General features: G+C 37.9%; 1 protein-coding gene across 1 annotated transcript in view; it reads right to left on the bottom strand.

Moving 5' to 3' along the window:
• The window catches only part of hibch (3-hydroxyisobutyryl-CoA hydrolase), a 36,295-nt gene that overhangs the window by 814 nt on the left and 13,849 nt on the right, over positions 1 to 21,632 (bottom strand). The window contains exons 7-13 of the mRNA XM_062431429.1: positions 16,624 to 16,702; positions 6,817 to 6,962; positions 5,805 to 5,891; positions 5,609 to 5,667; positions 4,340 to 4,421; positions 2,792 to 2,911; positions 700 to 733 (exon numbers count right to left, since the gene is read on the bottom strand). Of these exons, the coding sequence (XP_062287413.1) occupies positions 700 to 733; positions 2,792 to 2,911; positions 4,340 to 4,421; positions 5,609 to 5,667; positions 5,805 to 5,891; positions 6,817 to 6,962; positions 16,624 to 16,702 (607 nt within the window). The remainder of the gene's footprint in view (positions 1 to 699; positions 734 to 2,791; positions 2,912 to 4,339; positions 4,422 to 5,608; positions 5,668 to 5,804; positions 5,892 to 6,816; positions 6,963 to 16,623; positions 16,703 to 21,632) is intronic.

Below are 21,632 nucleotides of genomic sequence, written 5' to 3'. Positions count from 1 at the left end.
TAAGACTGAATGCTCCTGAAAATGGTGTAACCACTAAAGAATGATTAAACATTAAACATTTTATCCACCTACAGTGTATTTAAGTGGACTTATACTAATAATTACTTCATTTAAAAACATTTTTTAATGGTTCCTGATCGACATGATTCTCCAGATTAAATGATATATGTAGAACAATTGTATTCCATTACCTTTATTTAATATAAAAGTTATAATGTAAGATCATGCCAAACTAGTTGATATGGTGTTTTATTGAGAATTCAGTGTTTTTAAGCAAGTTGAATTATTTGGTATAAAGTTTTTATGGTTACACCACTTAGACATTTTTACCATAATCCTCTAATATATTCTCTCAAAATGGATTAAAAGCAGAAATTTGATGCTGGGTCCACAAAGAAAAAATGTGTGCAAGTTATTCATATGTTTATTTTCACATTTTAACTTCTTTAAATTTGATTAAACCACATGGACACAATAAAACATAATTGACCCATTTATATATATACTGTATATTATGGTAATTTTGCACGAGGAGGGATAAAAATATAAATTTATTGAACCTTTACTGACATTTCAACTATCATTTTTTCTTTCTTTTTCCACTGTATTTCAGTTCATTATAGCTTTCTGTGCAATCCATATAAATGATGATATATCTGTGAAATCACATCCACCCTTCCTGTCCTTGTCGTGACTCACCAGCTCTGACTCCCTCGTAGAAGTCGCAGCCTCTCTGTGAAACAACACAAACAATCTCATGAGATGACCTCCCAACATCCTGCTGATCAGTGATACAGTTAAGCTAATTCAGATAAATCATACTGACATTACAACTTTATCAAGGAACAATATCGTAAATAATGAAATGAAGAAGAAGAATTTACTAATCCTCCAGTTCTGATCCAAGTACGAGTGAGAACTAACAAACTAAAGATATTGTGTGTGTGTATTTATCGTGCACATTTAAAGCTCTATATTTATAATCTGAGGCTCTACTGGAATATCTTTGCATGATCTCCAGTTAAAAACGTCTTATTTATCTTATAGCGGCTCTTTATGCAGCTCCTCAGTTCAGCCTCTGTCTCTAACAAGCCGTTTTAGCTCCTGTCTCTTTAAGCCCCCCCCCCCTCCTGATGAGCCCACTCTGCTCTGATTGGCTCCAGATGATACATAAACAAACAATACAGGTAAGATTTTACTTCTTTTTTCTCCTTCTTTACCCAAAATATAAACTACTCTCAAGCCCAATTTCCACTGGGTCCGTCAGCGGCACGTTACAGCTGCGCCGCGGTGACCGGAGCTGATAGGTAATACTATAATCAATGAGAGTATTTCCACAGGGAGCGTGTCAGCAACGTCTCAGCAACGTCCCAGCAGCGGCTCTCCGCGCCGCAGCGCTATCAATCCGCAGCATTTCTATTTTTCACGGACACGTTTCTAACTCGCGACAAGCTCAACAGAGCAGATTGCACCAGACAGGAAGTCAGACACAGAATCGGCATAATAAAACTTCCGTCCCCTTTCAAAATAAAACACAATGCGCAGATCACAACCTCACATCCACTTTACGTCATAACCGGTGTCCCCAGGTCAGCAGTCAATCGATCAGAGGGTCTCGTTTCACGTCCGAGAATCAAAGAAACCAGTTGTTTCTTGTTGTTGACTTTATACACCCAGTTCGCGGGATCTCGCGGTCTCGCGATTATCGCGTGATCTCGCGGGAATACTGCTGGCTCGCAAGGCACCGCTCGGCTGCTGCAACGCTCCCGGTGTGAGTTGACGCTGGGCAGAGGACGGAGCTAAACTGTGGCGCAGCTGTAAGGTGCCGCTGACGGACCCTGTGGAAATCCAGGGAAATACATCTGTACATGTTTGAGCTGAAATCTGATCTGAAATATGCCAGTGATGAGGAAGTGGAGGTAACTTTGCAAAACACAGTGATCAGAGCTACCTGAAGAACCTTTCCGGGAGCATTTTCACATATATTTACCTCATGTTTTGAACCTTTGACCACATTTAACAAAAACATCTTTCATCAGAACAGTGTAAAAATAACAGCAGAATCACAAAAACCATGAAAAAAGGGGAAAAAGGAAATATAGTCAGAAATACAGCAGGAATGGACTATTTATTTGTGAATTAAATAATGACTATAATAACTATAATTGCCTTAGCTTTTTCGCTCTCCAGTAAACCAGAAAGACAGTTTTATGTGTATTAAATATTGACTTTACCAAACTCAACTGGCAGCAAATAATGGACCAATGTATACAGAGTGGTCTAAATCCAGTCTGAGACCAGTTTCCCACTTCTCACACTCGTTATCAGTCATTCAAATAAATAATTGTCCCTTTTATTATTATTATTAGTAGATACAATGCAAAAACACCAAACACCCTAAAACAAACAAATATGTGGAAGGAGGGGTTGGCATCAATAAATACACCAACACATATCTTCCCCCTTCTTTTCCCCAAACAAAAGATGGTTAAAAAACTAAACCATTACATATAATCTGGTAAGGTGATCAAGTTTGACCTTATTGTATCCAACAGACAGATCAAGGTACCTCAATGTAGCGGCTGCTCTTTCCATCCTAATTAAATCGATAAAGTTCTTCCAGCCATGTTAACTTATTCAGTGGTGAATTGTTTAAATTAAATGTTTTATTGTCTTGCACTTCTCTTATCTGATGTATAAATACCAAAAAGGGGAAAATTACTTCTTTCCTATTGACTCTGATGCATGTTGATCTTTTTGTTTATTATGAATCTGTTGGGTTTTTTTTTACCATGCAGGCTTGGCTCAGTCGATACTCCATCACCAACACATCCGCCAGGCTCAGAGAGGCGCCCAACTGCAGCTGCTTGTATGTGACTTTCAGGGACGTGGGAGACATCTTAGACAGTATCTGCAACAGGAGAAACAAGGACGTTTTTACTGTTTAATTGACTCAACATTCAAATAGAGAGATGGTTTTGAACGCTCAGCTAATTTCTTTCTAAATATCCAAACAGAAACAACACGAGCAGCGCAGCGTGTAAACAGGAACAAAGATGGTTGATGCATTTTTAATGTGCAGGACCGTGAATCAGGGGTCTAGTAGCAACCGAGGAAGTGGGTTTATTATAAATATTTGATCCCTCAGCCGACCCTCGCTGGCTGTAATTCAGATTTTAATGGTCGGATGAAAGGATACTGGAAGTGCTTACATGTTTGTTGAACTGAGCAGAATGAAAGCAGTCGACTCGTGTTGGTTAAAACAGGAATACCAAATGTATACTTCACAATATAAACAATGAAACGATGGGGAGAGGCATGTTTCCTAAAGTTGTGCATCTTCTTTTCTCAACTTGATCTCATTGAAATGTGTGTAAGAGACTAAAATTTAGCTTAATTGAAGCAATCTGTGAGATGAAGCCCCTGTGATCTGCTGAGAGCTCTCAAATCTCACAGGAGGGATTTTGGTTCCTGCTAACGAGGCACAAGACTAACCCAATTAAGTGCTTTAAACTGAAGCTACTACTAATTACTAACATAAACTGTTAAAGCCAAATAATAACATGCCTCTATTTTAACATATCAGACTGCAAACATGGAAAATTAGAGTTAAATTTAAGACTTTTAAGATGTTTTAAATACCACAAAGAAAGAAATTAAACACTTTTTTCACCATCAAGTGTGAAAGTTTGATGGAGAACCAGGAGAGACGATGTGAGCTGTAATTATTGATTATTAAATTACATTATTTTTCAGCACTTCCCAGCAGTATAGAACAATAATTCCTAATGATATAATTAATCTAATTAATGCCTGGGCCTGGATAAGCAGCAGATAATGGCTTAACTGATGGGAAAAGAAAAAAATCGACACTCGCCCATTTTAATTGGACGAGCTTCGTCGCTACTGTGTCTGTCAGCAGTTTCCTACAAGTATGAAAACTGCACGAAAAATGACTTCTTGCTTCCTGTGTCTCAAAACAACCATGATTTTAGTTTAGAGACGTCTACTAAAATATTTCATTAGTCATTTTACTGTCTACTACAGGCAAGAGAAGACATTTAAGATTTTTGTAAATGAAATTAATGACTTTTAAATACCTTCTAAGCCTTTTTTAGCAAAGTGAATTTAAAAAATAATAAAAAAAGTTAGTCACAAAAAAGAAAAACAAAATGTATTTTTCAAGACCTGCAAATATCCTGAAATCTACAAGGATGAGCGACTCTATGGAGGACAATAAAAGTGTGCAAATGTTCAGGATGTTTGACTTGACTTCTCTACATTTTGTATTTTGGAAGAATAAATAGATTTTGTCATTGGTTTCCAGTCAGGACCGTACCTCAGCTTGTTTCTTAGCGAAGTCGGAGCCATCTGCCTTCAGGTTCTGCACGATGCCCTCCACACTGCTGGAGCTGAACAGCCTGAAAGGGAAGAAAAGGAGGATATGGGGTTAAAACTTTAAGCAGGTTAACTTCATTCACTTTAATTTAAACTGAAATCAGGAGGTGGACATGGCCGGATCTACCATATCGTCCATCTGGGCAACTGCTAAACGACACAAGACTTGACCCTTTCTCATGATGTTGATAATTATGGTCGCTGTCAGAAAATCTAATCTAATGTCCAAAACTAAATATGGAGCTCCAAGGTTTCCACCTGACAGCAGCGTTATCCAATTAGAATAAAATAAAATTTGTAGCAGGAGCTTTGGCAGTATTAATCCAGCCATTGGAGGTGGAGTTTATTAAAAAAACATAACTCTCACAACTTTCACTGTCTGCTATGATGACGGGCTTTTTAGTTTCAATAAAGTGTGTTTAAAAGAGGTGTGTGTGGAGTTTTATTGTTAACAAACAAAAGTGTACACTGAATATAAAGCTCACTGTGTGTATTATTGAGGTCTAACAAGTGTTGACAGAATTTCCTTCCTCATAAAACATTTGCAAATCAGATGTTTTAAGTGTTTTAAATCCATAATTATTTACTAGCTTGCTGACACATTGCTGTTTGTTGGTGCGTTATTACCTCCTGTAGATCACTGGAGCAGAGGACACATACTGTCACATCATGCCTGAAATTTCTGTTTGTATGTGTTTTAGTTGCTGTTTTATTTTGATATGTTTTCTCCTTGTGCGTTTTTGTTTCCCGCCTTAGTTGATTTCCTCATGTGCTTCACCTGTGTCCTGTTTGTGTATTTCAGTCTTGGTTTTCTATTCAGTCTCTGTCTAATCCTCAGTTTTGGTTCAGTCCAGTTCATCCTGTTTTATCCAAGTCTTGTCCTTTGATCTTTTTTGCTTCACAAGCAGTTTTTGTTTTGCCTTCTCAGGCCTCGAATAAAGTGCTTTTTTCAGCCTCTATCAGCCTGCAGTCTCTGAGTCCACCTGCTCTGCTATTCGTGACACATACAGTAGGCCTGTATGTGTCCTCAAGACAAACAAAACGGGAAATCCACTCATACAAAACCCCTCAAAACTGCTCTGTAGTGCTACTAGAGGTCAGAAGTAGGTATCCACAGGGTATCTTTATGTAACCAGCTGTTTATAAACTTTCCTGACGCACCAATCAGATGGCTGTTTATTGAAGGAGAGTGCAGAGATTCAAGACTTACCTGTCAATATCAGATATGTGCTTGTCCAAGACAAAAGGTTTCTCAGCATCCAAACCGCTCTGTGGAGAGAAAACTTGATGATCAACACCAAAATAAAAAGCAAAGACTCTCACAGACACTAAGAGGAAAACAGATCACTGAATAGCAGCTCGTTGCATGTTAAGTCTAATGTTTAATATCAGCTTCGGTTTCTAACCTTGTTCTGGAAGGAGTCTAAAACTCTGGAGACGTCCTCGGCAGACGGAGACTTCAAGTCCACCAGCTCTTTCTCCAGGTCTGGGATCTGTTGAAGGAGAAGGATGAAGATTAATACTAACCAGAAAATGCTTCAAAGTTATGATTTTCTGTGGTCCTATATTGTTTCTACAAGACTCTAGCATAGATTCAGTTTTATCATTATAAAAAGACGGAAAAAGTATAGAAGAGGAAGTTACTGGACTGAATTTCACCTGCAAATGTCCTATTTTAGTGATTTTTTGTGCAGATTTTAACCAGTTGGAGGGAAATCAGGACAACAGATCTCTGGAGACTCCAAAACTGTTTTTAATTAATCTTACAGGGTTTGATTCAGTGAGGAAAATAACACATGAATGCATTGCTGTAAGATCTGTTGTTGTTGGGTTGTTCCTACAAGTGTATAATAAAGTTATTATGTTCACTATATTTCATTTTATCTTTAACAAACAGATGACGATTATAATTTATGAAGCAGAGATTTTCATTATAAACATTATTCCCTCTTTATTTTGAATGCTCAGTGATTTGAAAATAAACTGACTTCTTCTTATTTTCCATTAAGGTAAGATGTTTTTTCGGGTAGACTCTGTTGTAAAAAAACTATTTTAAAAAAATCTAAATGCCCCCCCACTGGTCTTCTGTCCTGAAAATCAAGGTTACGGTCTAAATAAACCGCCCACTGCTGTGCTGACATCACGCCAACAGAAAGACAAACACAACCTGCCTCTGGACCAGCCAGTGTTCGTTAGCATCTATGAACAACCAGTGACTCAGCATCCGGCTTTCCAGTGGAGCTGTAACCCCCCCTTACCCCCTCATACCCCATCCTGCCCCCCCTCCTCCTCACCACCCCTGCAGCATCACCCTGCTTGTGCTGAAGAATGGGTTATATAACAAATTAAAAGCCAATAAACCTGTCAAAGTCAAAGTTTGTGTTGTTTGCCTTAGAGTGCAGCGAAAGTTCATCGTACCTTCTTAGACTCTACAAAGTGAGTAGCGACTCCGGCTCTCTGCACGTCGCGTCCTTTGAGACGGAAGCCTGTCAGAGCCAAAAACAGTCCCAACTTTCCTTGGAGCCTCGGCAGAAAATAGCCGCCTCCCACGTCGGGAAAAAGCCCTGAAAAAGCCCAGAAGAAACAGAGTTAAAATACTTTCTTGCTTCAGTTTTCACTTCCTGGAGCATTATGACCATTTGTCACAGTTCAATCAATCAATTCATTTTAATTTTTTAAAGCACCAAATCACAACAATAGTTATCTCAAGGCAGTTTTCATATAGAGCAGGTCTAGACTGTACTCTTTAACACTATACCAAATACAACATATTGAGCCTCATGAAGGAACATTTTCTTCAATTTATGCTAAACATCTTTTATCAGTGTGGTTTAATTGTGCTTAGTGTTGTGAGTCGGATTCAATAAACTCTCTTAACTGCACAAAGTTGTTGCCTGATGAATGTCAGCTGTTCATGAAGGAGTGAACGTTTGTGAGATTTAATCATAATCTTGCCACAGAAGGCGACTTGCTCTGCTCAGTTTATGGGTTAGTTTGTTAATTAGTGGTTTAGTTTCATTTACAGAAATGTGAATAAAACAGTAAAAAGAAGAATTTTACACCGCAAAGTGTCTGACACGATGTTTTTCTAAAGGAAAATGCTAGATGACCAATATGAAAGGTGATCATGTGATAGTCACAGACATATTAGAGAACTAAAGGGAGAATATTACAGCCTGCAGTAGTTGATGTTAAACTATCAGCTGCAACACAAAAACAGATCTGCAGAAAGACTCTGAGACAGCTGCAACTATTACTGAAATACAGAAGTCACTGCAGCAAAATATCACAATAAAAATCAAAAGATAATAACTAATAGTAATAATAACTTTGCCAAAACTAAACAACAATCAACAAGAAATAATATCAGAGTCCAAGTACAAAGTTTAAAAAAATGAAACATTGCAGGCTATAACTCGAGGGCAGGAACAGACTGTCTGTACAAATGTGTTTTAAGAAGAGACTTGAATGTTGAAACTAATTTCTTGCTGCTCCTAACTTCCTCTGGCGGAGTCGGGGGCTTTAACAGGGAACAGCCAAGAGGATCTCAGATGGTGATTTGGTTCATAAAGAAGAAATGCTGCTCAAAGTACTTTATAACAAAAGAAATTACATAAACCATTAAAAAGAGCTTAAAGCAATGTTTAAAAAAAAAAAAAAAAAAAAAAAAATCCATTAATGTGACATAAGAAATGTAAAATGTAAAACAACCTGATGATAATACGTCATGATGCATTACGTCTGTCTTTGTAATATATTTACTTTAATTAAGACATGTACACAACACTAATTCAGGTCATATTACTGCTGTTTGTGCTGTGGAGGAAGACAGACTCGTCTTTTGTACTTAGAGAAAAAACAAGGCAAAAAAAATTCTTTTAAACAACTCTAACTTTCCACTTAGGAGCAAAGAACTGTTGAGTAATTCTTACACAAGGTCCATTAACGTACATTAACCAGCTACGGCTGCAAATACTGATTATTTTCCATTATTGATTCATCTACCAGTAATTTCCTTGAGTCATTAATGGATAGTTTTGTCTTTAAAACATTAAAAAACGGGGAAATGTTTGTCCATTTAGCTTGGAGAATACTTTAAAGATGAATCAACTGCTGCACAATGTAGCATTGCTTTTTTTTTTGAGTATTAAATGAGTGAAGTGCAGCATTGTACTCCACATTTTCTCTTCTTTTAATATATGTAAAATATATAAAATATCTGCCCACCTAAGCCAGAGATGATTAATGTAAAGTATGATTAAACACAACCATTAACAAAACATATTATTGCCAAAACACTACAACCCCCCCCCCAAAAACAACCATGCGGCTTATAAGCATTTACGATTATGAAATCTTTCATCACAATCTGCAGCTCTAATCTGTACAGAATTAATTCTGTATTTTCAATCATGTTTCCATTTGATTTCAAACAGGAAATGAGACTTTATTGGGTGTTTTCTGATAGCTTCAGTAGCGTGTCATGAGTCTGCAGGGGGGGACGAGAGAGAGAGAGAGAGAGAGAGAGAGAGAGAGAGAGAGAGAGAGAGAGAGAGAGAGAGGGATTAGATTAGAGTTGACCTGATTTACGGCTGAAAATGTAATATCATAAATGTGGCAGATTACGGCTGCTGTTCAGAGTGGTTGCAGGGCCGAGTTAAGTCTGTTAATCCTGCTGCAGAAGGGGTTAACAGGAAGCCGTGAGGGAGGGTCCGAGTGTGTGTGTGTGTGAGTGTGTGTGTGTGTGAGTGTGTGAGTGAGTGAGTGAGTGAGTGAGTGAGTGAGTGAGAGAGAGAGAGAGAGAGAGAGAGAGAGAGAGAGAGAGAGAGAGAGAGTTTTTACCAAGTGACATATCAAATTTTGTTTTTATTTTATTATATATATTTTTGTACTATTATTGTTCTTTCGTCTTTTTCTTATTGCTGCTCTTCTATTTTATTCTCCACTTGCTGCTGTAATAATGCACATTTCCCCATTGTGGGACTAATAAAGGAATAACTTACACCTGAACAATAACTAAACGGATAAAAAGTAGCCTAATTATATTAATAAATAGAACCATAATCAGAGTTTACCATTTAATAGAAGTAAATAATAATATCTACATTATATCAACACCTAATGGAGAGAAGAGGAAATATAACATTAAAGCTGAAATGGGAAAAGGAACTAGGTGTAAATATTGCAGAAGATGAGTGGTGAGTGAGATGAGTATTTAAAAAAAAAAAAAAAGTATTTAATTTGGAAATTTCCTTAGATACTTGCTGCTCTTGAGAAAGGTGGAAAACTTGAAAAACCTCAGAAGCATACAACAAGCAGACTTTCAAAAATGAAATAAAAAAATCAAAGTTGAATTTTTCTTACTTCAAATCCATGCTGAAGCTTAGATGACGTTTTTTAACTGTTTATTGACTGAAAAACAAAAACACTAACAAGCAGCTGTTGCACTATAATTATTAAACAATACCTGATGTAATGATGTAATGTAATTATGATGTAATATCCTAAAATATCGGAGCCCTACGAAACCACCCGTTGTCTAAAATCAAAGCACATGACGTAACGTATGCAGCCCAAACAAACACATAAACACAAGTGAATACACATTTTTGGCTCCTACAGAATAAATAAGTTGTTCTTTTGATTGTTTGTTTATTTGCAGTTTGCTTTCTGTGTGTATTTTTAATTATACAGTAAAGCAATAAAAGTAAAAAGTATTAAAAATACCCTAATCTTCTGGCTAATACTTGCATATTTACAGTAATATTCATTAATATACATATATGTCTATCAATGAGAAAAAAACTGAATATATAATAAATAAATAAAATGATAATCTCAGGCGCCTGAGTAGATTATCAGGCTAGTTACCCCACTCAACCCCCCTCTTACCCCAACCCACATGAACAACATACTACTGCTCCGTAGTGACCCCCACCTCTTCCCCTCCTACCTCACCCCTGCGGACAGTATGCTGCTGCTCTGTAGTGACCCCCACCTCTTCCCCTCCTACCTCACCCCTGCGGACAGTATGCTGCTGCTCTGTAGTGACCCCCACCTCTTCCCCTTTTTACCCTTCTTACCCTTTTTACCCCAAGGACACTGCAAAGAAACTGGATCCTGGGCCGTCTGTAAGTGTTTCATCTTTTTTATTTCCAGGGCTTGTGGGCGAACACACAGTGAACTTAGTATTTTATAATCTGATGATGTAGATAAGAGTCTTTATTTCTCAAGGAGTTCTGTCTCTGAAGTGCATTTGTCTCGCTTGCAGCAGTTCTTGGATGCTTTCATCTACATTTAATCTGTTACAGAGTGTCTAAAGTTGACAATGGTTTGGAGGATTTTTCTCACTCTGATCCAGACCACGAGTAAAGAGGCCCAAGGATCTATCATTGTGATGCTACTATGTGTGGAGGAGTATCACACACTGGAAAACCTGCAGGAACTGTGATTAACAATAAAACAGGAGAAAACGGGTCCAAAAAGTGTTTAAATCTCTCAATCTGTAAATGTCATTGGCTGCTAAAGTCTTGTGTTGCTTATATTATTGATAACGCATACACAGTCTTTCATTAAGCTCTCAATTATGTGTGGATGTAACTGCCAACATTATACATAAAGAGTTGATAAGCAAGGGAAAAAAAGCATTTCTGATTGAAGTTACTGCACAGTACTGATGTTTATTTAACTCTTTTATTTGTATTTATTCTGTATTTTCTCAGAGTTCCTTTCTAGAATTGGTTAACAATGTATAATTATGTTAAATATCACTTTAATAAAGTTATTTGTTTAAGAAAAGCAGCTTTCTGAGTGGTTTGTATTGTCATTTCAGTGCAAAACTGGTGCAATAGTCCACATTTAGGATGTTATGTCTTTTAGATTGTTTTAGATACTGCTTGGCACTTATTAGTACAATTTTGGGGTATTTTTTTTGTAATAACATTTAATTTTCCTATCCATCCATTGGATAGTTAGACATCTATCCATCTATCTATCCATCCAAAAATCCCATATTGTTCAGGCTCTAGTGAGGATGCATGTACTGTATGCTGTAGTAAGTGTGGTGATGATTACTCGGTGTAGACTGGGAGGGAATCATCCCAGTCTACTCCCACTACAATAAACCAGACCACACCACTGCTGAACAGTATAATCTTGTCTTAGAAGTGTAATGTCAGTGTCTTTAATTGGTCTCATCTTTAAAGGGTGATTACTAAATTATAAAATGTTGTTGGTAACAGTGAGAGAGCGACGGAAAGGGGAACAATTAATAATTTATAGCCAGCCCCCCCCCCCTCTCCTCTCCCCCCTTAAAGAGCAGGGGCAGTCCTGGTGCTGCATGCTAAAATCCAGACTGGGACAATGGGATCAGCCTTTTTTTTTCTCCCCATCTGTTCATTTAGCCACCGTGAAGTGATTAACGGAGAGAGAACGAACACAATTCTCTCTTTTTTATATTGTTAGATTAATATATCAACAAGTTAGCTTTGAGTATATTTAATGTTTGTTGGTCTCATTTAGCCTCTTGATTGGCCGTGTTGTGTTTATTCCTACAATTTAACATGGGTGGTAATTTAAACGGGTGTTGGCTTGTAAAAAAAAAAAAGATCATGACATCACAGAGTTTGTTGTTGTCAGCTCTGCATGTTAAAGGTTACTGCTTCAAAAACAGGTTTAATGTTGCAGCACTTGTTAAAAAGCTTTGTAACTTACTTTATTGCCGTTATTAGTCCAAAAAAGTATAATTGGTAAAAGTTAGGATTATAATTGTTATCTTCAATCTTCTTTATTTGAGCTGATGAGAGTGTTTAAACCTTGGATGTATAAAGAGAACCAGATACGGTGTCGGAGGCGAGGCCCCGTTCATTACTTTGAAAGCTGCTCAGTGATGAATGAAGCTAAAAAAACGATCTTCCTTTTCTTCCGCTTTGCTTCTACATCACTGTCTACTTTTGGTTTAGCACTCCGGCTAACTTGAATGGGGATAAAACGATATAATCGTAGAGCTCTTGTGGACTTTTGAAATGTGATCGGACCGAACGGATAAAACTCTGATAGTAAAACGAGTCATTTTTGGGGGATTTGTGACGTTCAGAAAAAACGTGTCTGCTGATTTAAACACATCTCTTCCATTTTAGTCCAAAAATGTAAAACCAGAGAAAGGATTATTATTGTTATCTTCATCTGCATTGCACTATATTTTTATTTTTATTTTATTTTTGCACTTTATCACACAGCCTCAGCCTCAGACCTTGTTGTTTTTTTATTTAGTATTTAGTATTTAATTTTTAGTATATTGTTCTTTGATGTCTTTGTGTATTAAGCTGCTGGACCCTAAATTTCCCCTAGGGGATCAATAAAGTTTACATCTATCTACATCTATCATCTATCATCTATCTACATCTATCTTTATGATGTATTTGGGCTGATGAGAGTGTTTAAACTGCAGTGCCTTTTTCACAGCAGAGATTCTGACTTGGAATAAAAGTGCAAAATGTTCAAACAGCTCTTCACACCCACACAGGTATTTTCACTTCAGGGTGATTAGACTCTGCTCTGGCTGATAGTGGGAGATGTGCTAGAAATTACTTGAGTTCACAGACTCACTGTAAGAGACAATTTAAATAAGTATGTTTAATTGCCTGAACAGGTCCGAGAACAGGAGAGCGAGGATGATGTCAATCAAACTAAACCTGTACGAGCGTCAAAAAGCCCTGAGAAGAGGTCAAATAAGCCAAAATATGAGACATTTTAACTGTATTCTAGACAATGTCAAGGCTCGGATTTGTATAACTACATTTTTAGACATTTCGAGGATTTTCCAGCACTTGAATCCTCATGTATAATATTGGCATACTTGAATGGAAAAAGCCATATTTCACAGCACGATTGTAGCAGCAACAGTAAAACCCAGCAGATAAAAGAGGCTCTTGAGAGACTCCGACCTCTGGATCAAGGCTAAAATAAGCATGTGGGGTCTGGAGGCAGCTGAAAAATGCTGTGTTTCTGATGGACTACGGTGCAGTGTGAATTACAAAATGCTGATAACAGAGAGAGGCGGGGGGGGGGGCGGGACGTTGCTAGAAGTCAAATAAACAATAATTTGTGTTAGGGACAACAGCAGCTCCAAAGAGGAGAGGAGGGACTATTAATAATAACATTAAACAGAGTGTTGTGGCTTTTATTATATGTACTACTACTATGCCAACAATGACAAAAGGGTGTGTGTGTGTGTGTGTGTGTGGATTACAAGAAAAACGAGCCACACACGAGTACATGAATTAACACTTGCCGCCGCACACATACAGTCTACTCATGAAGCCAATTTTCGGCCTGTGCAATTCAATTATCGTCCCATTTCCTCCTGGCTCCTCGCTGCAGCCTCGCCTTTGAGAAATTTCACACAACACTCAGACCGCATCAACAAGACCTTTTTTTTTTCCTTTCTGCTGCTGCGCTCATTTCCTGTCCGCTGACGACGTAATCTTCATCTTTACAGCTTTCCAGACATGCGAGTCTGTGATTCCTACGCACACCATCGCTGGACAGTAAAGGGCATCGGCTGAAGATTGATGACGGAGTCCGAGCCCCGACTGGACTGGAATAAGTTCAATATGTGTGTGTGTGTGTGTGTTTGTGAGGATCTGTGTGTTCATTAGAGGATGACGTGAGTGTCCTTGGAAGTTTGCAAGTGTGAGGGAGTGAGTGATCACAGTCAATTAATCAGAAAATGAACACAAACATTATAACTGCAGGTAAAAAATGATCAACCCTGAGCTCCACTGGCAGCGTTCAATACGTCTACGGATGATAAACAGCTTGTTTCCAGGCAGATTTTAGTTTCTACAAGGATCCACAGTCATTTCTGCACTAAATACTGAAAGCATATTTCTAATTGTTGTTTATTTCTAACCCAAATATAATAAAATCTGGTATGTCAAGAGCTTTTAAAGTGCTTCAAGACCACTTCAGAATCAGTTATCTGGCTTTATGAAGCAAATACATCAACTTCATGAGCTGTTTAGTTTCATTCCAGGTAGATTTTAGTTTCTACAAGGATCCACAGTCATTTCTGAACAAAATACTGAAAGAATTTTCTTATTTTTCACTTATATCTAACCAAAAAATAATAAAATCTGTGCAGAAGTCTGTCAAAACTGCTCGAGGACCACTTCAGAATAAGTTATCTGGCTTTATGAAGCCAATTCACTGACGTCATGAGCTGTGTAATTTGTTTACAGGCTCGTTCTCACCACACAATCATTGTGATTAATGCTCTGGTATAATAGCCTTTTGCACATAACTCATACACAACTGTAAAACTGTGATAAACCATCTGGATTTAAGTGACGACAAGCTAGTTTATACCATAACGTAAGCTGTAATTAGTTAGTTGTTGGAGATTTGTTACTAATCCCCTCAGCGCCTCAGGAGGAGGCCATCTGTCTACAAGAGTCATTTAGCTAAAGAGCAAACTATGGCTTTGTACTCTGGAAAATGGCTGTTTACACGAGAGGAACTGGCTTCACACAGTATGAAGTTCTTGATGATTTCTGCAGACATGAAGCCGTTCAGTCACAGATGAAGTAAAACTATGCTATGTATCAATGTGTGTGGTATTAGTTGTGCAAATTAGGTTTAAAAGTTCAACAATTGTATAGTTATAAACATTTTTTCTCCTTTTAACAGCTCATTAATTTAAGATTTAAATTTCCCCTTAGTGTGAAACAAGCCATTGAATGTGATTAATAAAACTGTTGTTGATGGTGGAGTTGGTATTTTTAAAGTTCTTTTCAGTCTAGCTTCAGAAAACCTGGCTCTTTTAACTTGTAGTGGACGTATCATGAACATTTCCAGCTCTATATTTATATCCTGGTGCTCTACAGGAATATCTTTAAACCAATTACAGTCCAAAAACTCCTTATTTATCTAATACTGGTCCTTTATGCAGCTCCTCAGTTCAGCCTCTGTCTATTAACAGGCTGTTTTAGCTCCTGTCTATTTAAGGCCCCCCTCCTGAGGAGCCCACTCTGATCTGATGGTTAACTCTCGGAAGCTGCTTCTTGGCATATGTCCGCCCCCTCCGGAGGCAACACACAAAACAATTGCAGTCGGATTTTGCTTCTTTTTCCTGATCCTCACTTGGAATATAAATTTCTCAAATACATCCACAGATGTTTTAGCCTGTGGAGCGACCTTAGCAACAAAAGGCTGCAGAATGGACGCCCGTTTTTGAACATGTATCCTGACATCAGTTCAATGGGGAAGAGGTTTGTAAAGAGGTAACTTTACAGAGCTTTTGACTTGAAAGAGCCCACTGTGTTCTGATTGTCTCTCAGAAGCAGACGTTCGTAAACTCTGAAGGCCTCGTAAACAAATAATTGTAAGATTTCACATATTTTTCTAATTTTTTTATTTAAAATATAAACTTCTTAAATACATTTGTACATGTAAGAGTCTGAATCTGACCTGAAATATGTCAGTGGACAATGTAAATAAAACTTAACAACAATACTAATGAATGGACGGCTATTTCTAGGTGTGGGAACAATCTGGTGTCAGTTTGAGCAATAAAATGAAGTGTTTAGAGCAGGTTGAAGTCCTGACTTTTAACTTTCAGGGAGCATTTTTTGCATGTTCACCTCCAATTTTGGAAGTTTGACTCTGTTCAACATCGACATCCAATGTCAGCAGATTAAATTGAGTACAAGGTCTTCAAAAGCACAACATTTTACTAATTTAACTGGAACAAACTATTTACCGTTAATAATCTCACAAAGCATGTCTGTTTTTGATCCATGGTGTATTTATAAATTAAAGAATTTTGGAGTTTCTCTCTCTCTCTCTCTGGATGATGCAATATTTCATTTTTTATTTCTCATCCTCCTGAAGTGTATGTGTGTGTGTGTGTATGTGTGTGTGTGTGTGTGTGTGTGTGTGTGTGTGTGTGTGTGTGTGTGTGTGTGTGTTTGAGAAACTGCAGCTGAACTGGATAAATAAACAGGCCTGCGTCATAAACTGCACTGAACACGACTCATTCAACCCCTTAGCTTTGTGTCTACGGATGCATGTGAACAGAGTCCAGCTGGGTCTGCAACATGAAATCACTGCTGCTTTATAATTAATGGAGTAGATACTCGCTCCCACTGACGTAGGCCAATCAGCGTATATAACCCTCCCAAACTCCCTCTAAGGAAGACAGGAGCCAGGAGCAGCTGAACTTACCGATAGCGGTCTCCGGCATGGCAAACAGCGTCTTCTCAGTGGCCACTCGAAACCGCCCATGAACTGACAGACCGACACCCTACAAGGTGGAGGAGAAAGAAAAAACAAAAATCAACGCTATAATGAAAAGAAAGAGGTGGAAATAAGAGTCCTGAGGTGGGAATAGAAGAATACACAAACGGGGGAGGAAAACAGGGCCATGGAGAAAACATTAATAACTGTCACCTCTACAGTTTGAGATGGAAAATGCTGACTGGTGGGGGGGGGAGAAAAGAAGTAAACCAGGGCGATCGTGTGTGTGTGTGTGTGTGTGTGTGTGTGTGTGTGTGTGTGTTTGTGAAAGAGAGTGTGTGTGTGTGTGTGATTAAAAGCCCCAGTAGGGAGAGAGGTGAAGGATAATGAGTAGTGTTAGCCAGAGGACATTTCCAGCTCAGATAGGACGTTGTGTGTGTGTGTGTGTGTGTGTGTGTGTGTGTGTGTGTGTGTGTGTGTGTGTGTGTGTGTGAGATTAGGGTTACCATGGAAATAACATCCTTCTGCATACGTGCTCAAAAACATACATGTAGATACACAGACAGGTGCATTGTATTGTATCGTACTGAAAGGTGAAGCTCCATGTAGTTAAATATATTGAAATACACAATTAGGAGAATTATTAAAGTTTCAGTCCACTCAAAAATATGTTTATACTTCTTGTTTGAGCTTCACTGTGAAGAATTAGACACTAAAAGGCTGTTTTTACATTCGTCTGCTGAAAGTGGGGCTGAGCAATATCTTTAAGTACTTTAACTTTATAACTGTATTCTAAATTTGTTTTTGCACGATCTGTAAAATGTCTAAATCGTAAAATAAAGTTATTAAAATATGCACAAAAATGTTTCTGTGATGATCTTGAAGATACAAAGATGAGGTGAATCAGGAGTTCTTTCTTATTGCACGTTTAACACGGGCCCGGATCATTAAGCAGCATGCATGGTACAATTGTGAGGATGATGCCCAGCGACAGAGAGGAATCAGCATATATAGTACCGCTGGCATGTCAGGTATTTTCCAAGAAGTAACCTAAACAGAATGTGATTTAGGCATATTTCACTGACTGGGCGCCATGTCCAAATGTACAAAAGACAGACATGAAAAACATAGTCGGCTCGCTGTCTCTGCTCATCATTTAGGGAATTTAAGAGTCGCATCTACTGAAAATGAATCTGCGCTCTGATCTGAGGCTCTGAGTTTGTTGAGGTATCAGCTCCTATTATGATAGTTAAAGTGCTGCAGATATCAGACTGATGTTCTGAAGAAAAACAAACAAAAACAGATCCATTAGTGAGCTGACCTTTACAGATCTATCTGTGCTTGCAGGTCTTTTATCAGTCTTGCACAGCAGTCTTAGAAAAATATGATGTTTCAGTCCTGCCATTTAACAGGCAAATAAAAATGGATTAAAATTATAAATTGACCACGAGCTTGGAAAAAAGAGTATGTGAAAAGAGTATATTATGTATTGAGGGTATCTTTAAAAGGCAGAAGAAAGTCTGCACACTGTAGCTCCCAATGCAGGTATGGTTTCAATGGGATATCAAGACTGACGTTTCGAGCAACTTGCAAGATGTTTGAAGTGGTTTATTGCTAAAAACCACTTCAATTCTACAAGTCAATGCGTAAGACTGAATTTTAAGCCTCTTGAGACACGACAAATTTTAATTGGATATTAAGAGTGACGTTTCAAGCATCTTGCAAGTTGCTCGAAAAGTCAGTCTTGATATCCCATTAAAACTATACCTGCATTGGGAGCTACAGTGTGCAGACTTTCTTCTTCTTTTTTTTGTTCCAGATGTGCGCTACTATACCACACAACTTTTTGAGGGGATCTTTAAAACTTTCAACATACTCTGAAGGGTGAATACTCCTTTCTATTGATAGTTTCAGACACTTGTAGACAGTATAGATCAATCTCGAGATGCAGGAACATAAATTAACTTTAACATTTTAAAGCAAACACATCTAGCCTAGTGTCACCTATGCATCATTCTATACGTTTAATGTAAATATCAAACAACAAACTAAACTCAGTTAAACTTTTGTGACAAATTACAATTTTGCACTGCTCGTTAATGCCAATAACACTGACCTAAGTATTCATGGAGGCATTAACTCAATTGAACTCTCCTTCACACGATCAGGAGATAAGACGAGTGAGCTCATTTACAGTGAGTTAATACTTTAATGTGGGAGTCATGACTATAAAAAATAAAATGACGAAGCCGAGAAGACGACATAGATACTCCTCTTATCTCAAGATAAAAACGAAAATGATTGAGTTTCTGGAAGAGATAAAATAATCACTTAACTTCACCGACCGTCAATATTCTGGTTGATTATTAATTAACTAATCATTCACCTATAAAGAAGGGGGGTATGGTGTGAGAGGACTCCTGGGAGCAGGGTCATTAACTGGTCAGAGCCAGAGAGCCCGAGAAAAATCTAATATGTCAGTGAACGGTGATGACGGATGACTGTAGAAGGTCAGCAGGGTAAATCCTCCGAGGGATGAACTGGAGGCAAGAACACATATCGGTGATTCATTTCCTTCGGCTAATTCATATATCTGCTTTGTGGCACGGCCACGTCACGTAAATCTGATATCACACACACACAGTTTTTCTCTTTGAGCTTTACAGGCTGCAAATCATCGATGTGATTACAGCGAGTTTAGTCCAAGATGGCGCCCGTTCAATCCCAATGAAATGTGCTCATCCAACACATACGCCAAGACATAGTTTCTATCTTTGTGTGAAACCCAAAATACACATTTTAATGTCTCCCTCTCCTTTTTCCCCACCTTCCTGATCCATTCACCTCATGTTGAGATGATTACATGCACATATAAAAAGCATTTCCAGAGTCAAGGATAGTTTTAGATATTTAAGTCTTCAGAATAATGAATAAATACAAAGTGTAACAGGGGACACTGAAGGCTATTTACATCATTTATAAGTGTTGTCTGTGAGGAAAAAATGCTTTTAGGGCGGCAGGGGATTTGTTTGTTGCAGTATTGCGGATAAGAATTGGCAGCGAGGTTGATTCAGTGTGTAAACTACACTTAGCTTAATGCTCACTTCTAATCCAGTGTGTTTTAAAAATACTGACTGGACATTTAAACTGAGCTCGTATTCAAGTTGGGACACGTGAAGAATGAAAACAATCATTAAAATGTCAAAGTGCTGCCAGATGGGAAATAATTAGCTCTGGATTTGAATAATAGATTTTGGTATAAAAGGAGTTAAGAATCTGTTTTTTTCTGCTATTCATATACTATTATGATGTTAAATCTCTTTAATCTTAACAAGGTCAAGGTTCTAAAACTTGAGGTTAATATATGCAGAAATGCTCCATCCAAGACAAAGTGAGGGCTTCAGCCTGCTGTGATGCTGCATTTGTGATGTTTTTTTCTACCTTGCCTACGAGCTGATGTCACCTTGTATGCCCGTAAACAGTCATCTGTTCTATAGCCTTGGTTGCTAACGTTTTTCATGTGTTTGCATTGTTTTGCTCTCATATTTCAGATTGCATTTTAGCTCGAACATGTATGGATTTACCTGAGAAGTTGACATTTTTAGTAAAGAATCAGAAAAAGTAGTGAAATCCTACCACTACAGTTTGTTAAATGGTTTGTTGACGTAGCCTCTGGAGCTGGTGGAAGTCTCCTGAGGGGCAGCTTCCAATCAGATCAGAGTGGGCTCATTGGGAGGCGGGTCTTAAAGAGACAGGAGCTAAAACGGCCTGTTTCACACAGAGGCTGAACTGAGGGGCTGCATAAAGAGCCAGATTGAGGTAAATCATGCAAAATATTCCAGTAAGCCACCAGAAAGACCTCAAAATGTGCATGATACATCCTGTTTGAGGTAAGACAGCTCAGTGTGATTGTATGCTGTTTATGGCTGGTTTGTTTTTTGAATAATGTCAGCAAGACCAAATGTAGGGTCAGTGCATGACAAATATCAGGTTATATAACACTATGACAATTTAAGGGTGATTCATGGTGCAGCCCAGTTGACCTATATCTCTCTGCAGGAAGTAAATAATTTTACTGTTAGTCATTTTATAAAGTAAAAAAATAAAAATCCTTATTGACCGTTATGAGCTAAGCTGAAATTGAATTGGTCTTAATTGATCTTGCTGTAGTATAAATAGTAACATTTCTATTAGGGGGGAACTAGAAAGTAGCATACAAGAAATGAAATAATAAATAAATAAATAATAGACCTTAAAACGGAAGTGAGTCATGCCACATAGACGTTTATGACATCATTTTTTTAAGGCATGGTAGAAGAAATAAAGAAGCGAAACTGAACCATGAAGTCCAATTGAGACGAGTATTAAAGGACAAATTTGAGCAATCACAACATTGTTGAAACTTGGGGAGCAATGAATAAGGTAGAGTGAAAAATCCAGCAAGGTTGGCAAGTAATAGGACTGCATCTAACCATCATTTCTTATTAATTAACTGGTCATTATATTAAATATGCTGATCACAATATCCCAGACTTCAAGGTAACATCTTCAAGATAATCTTTTAACAGTGATATTTTCACATTTGGAGGCTGAAAACAAGCAAATATTTGTTAGATAAATTGTTAAATTCAATACCACATCCATAGGACTTGTCAGCATTAAACAGGTAATTTATTTGGAGCAGATTTCAGGAAATACCCTTAAAGAATATGTTTTATTTATATGAATTAAGATGCAGTCAAATTAACATAGAGATTAAACTATTTTAATGCTATTTATGAAATAATGACTTCAAGCTGCTGCATTTAGGCTCATTAAAGATCAAAATCAACAATCTAGAATCGTTCACTGTGCAGAGATACACAGAGGATCCAACCTGCTGAGGGCTGAATCACTGTCGAGCAACAATTAGTGACTGTGATTGAAGTCGACAGGCTGTCTTCACCTTGCTCTCAGCGAACAGCAGAAGAGAAACGAGAACGCAGCCAGACAGCATC

Source organism: Scomber scombrus, chromosome 13 (genome assembly GCF_963691925.1).
Source record: "Scomber scombrus chromosome 13, fScoSco1.1, whole genome shotgun sequence".
Classification (NCBI taxonomy): domain Eukaryota; kingdom Metazoa; phylum Chordata; class Actinopteri; order Scombriformes; family Scombridae; genus Scomber; species Scomber scombrus.
This window is presented reverse-complemented; position numbering and strand designations above follow the sequence as displayed.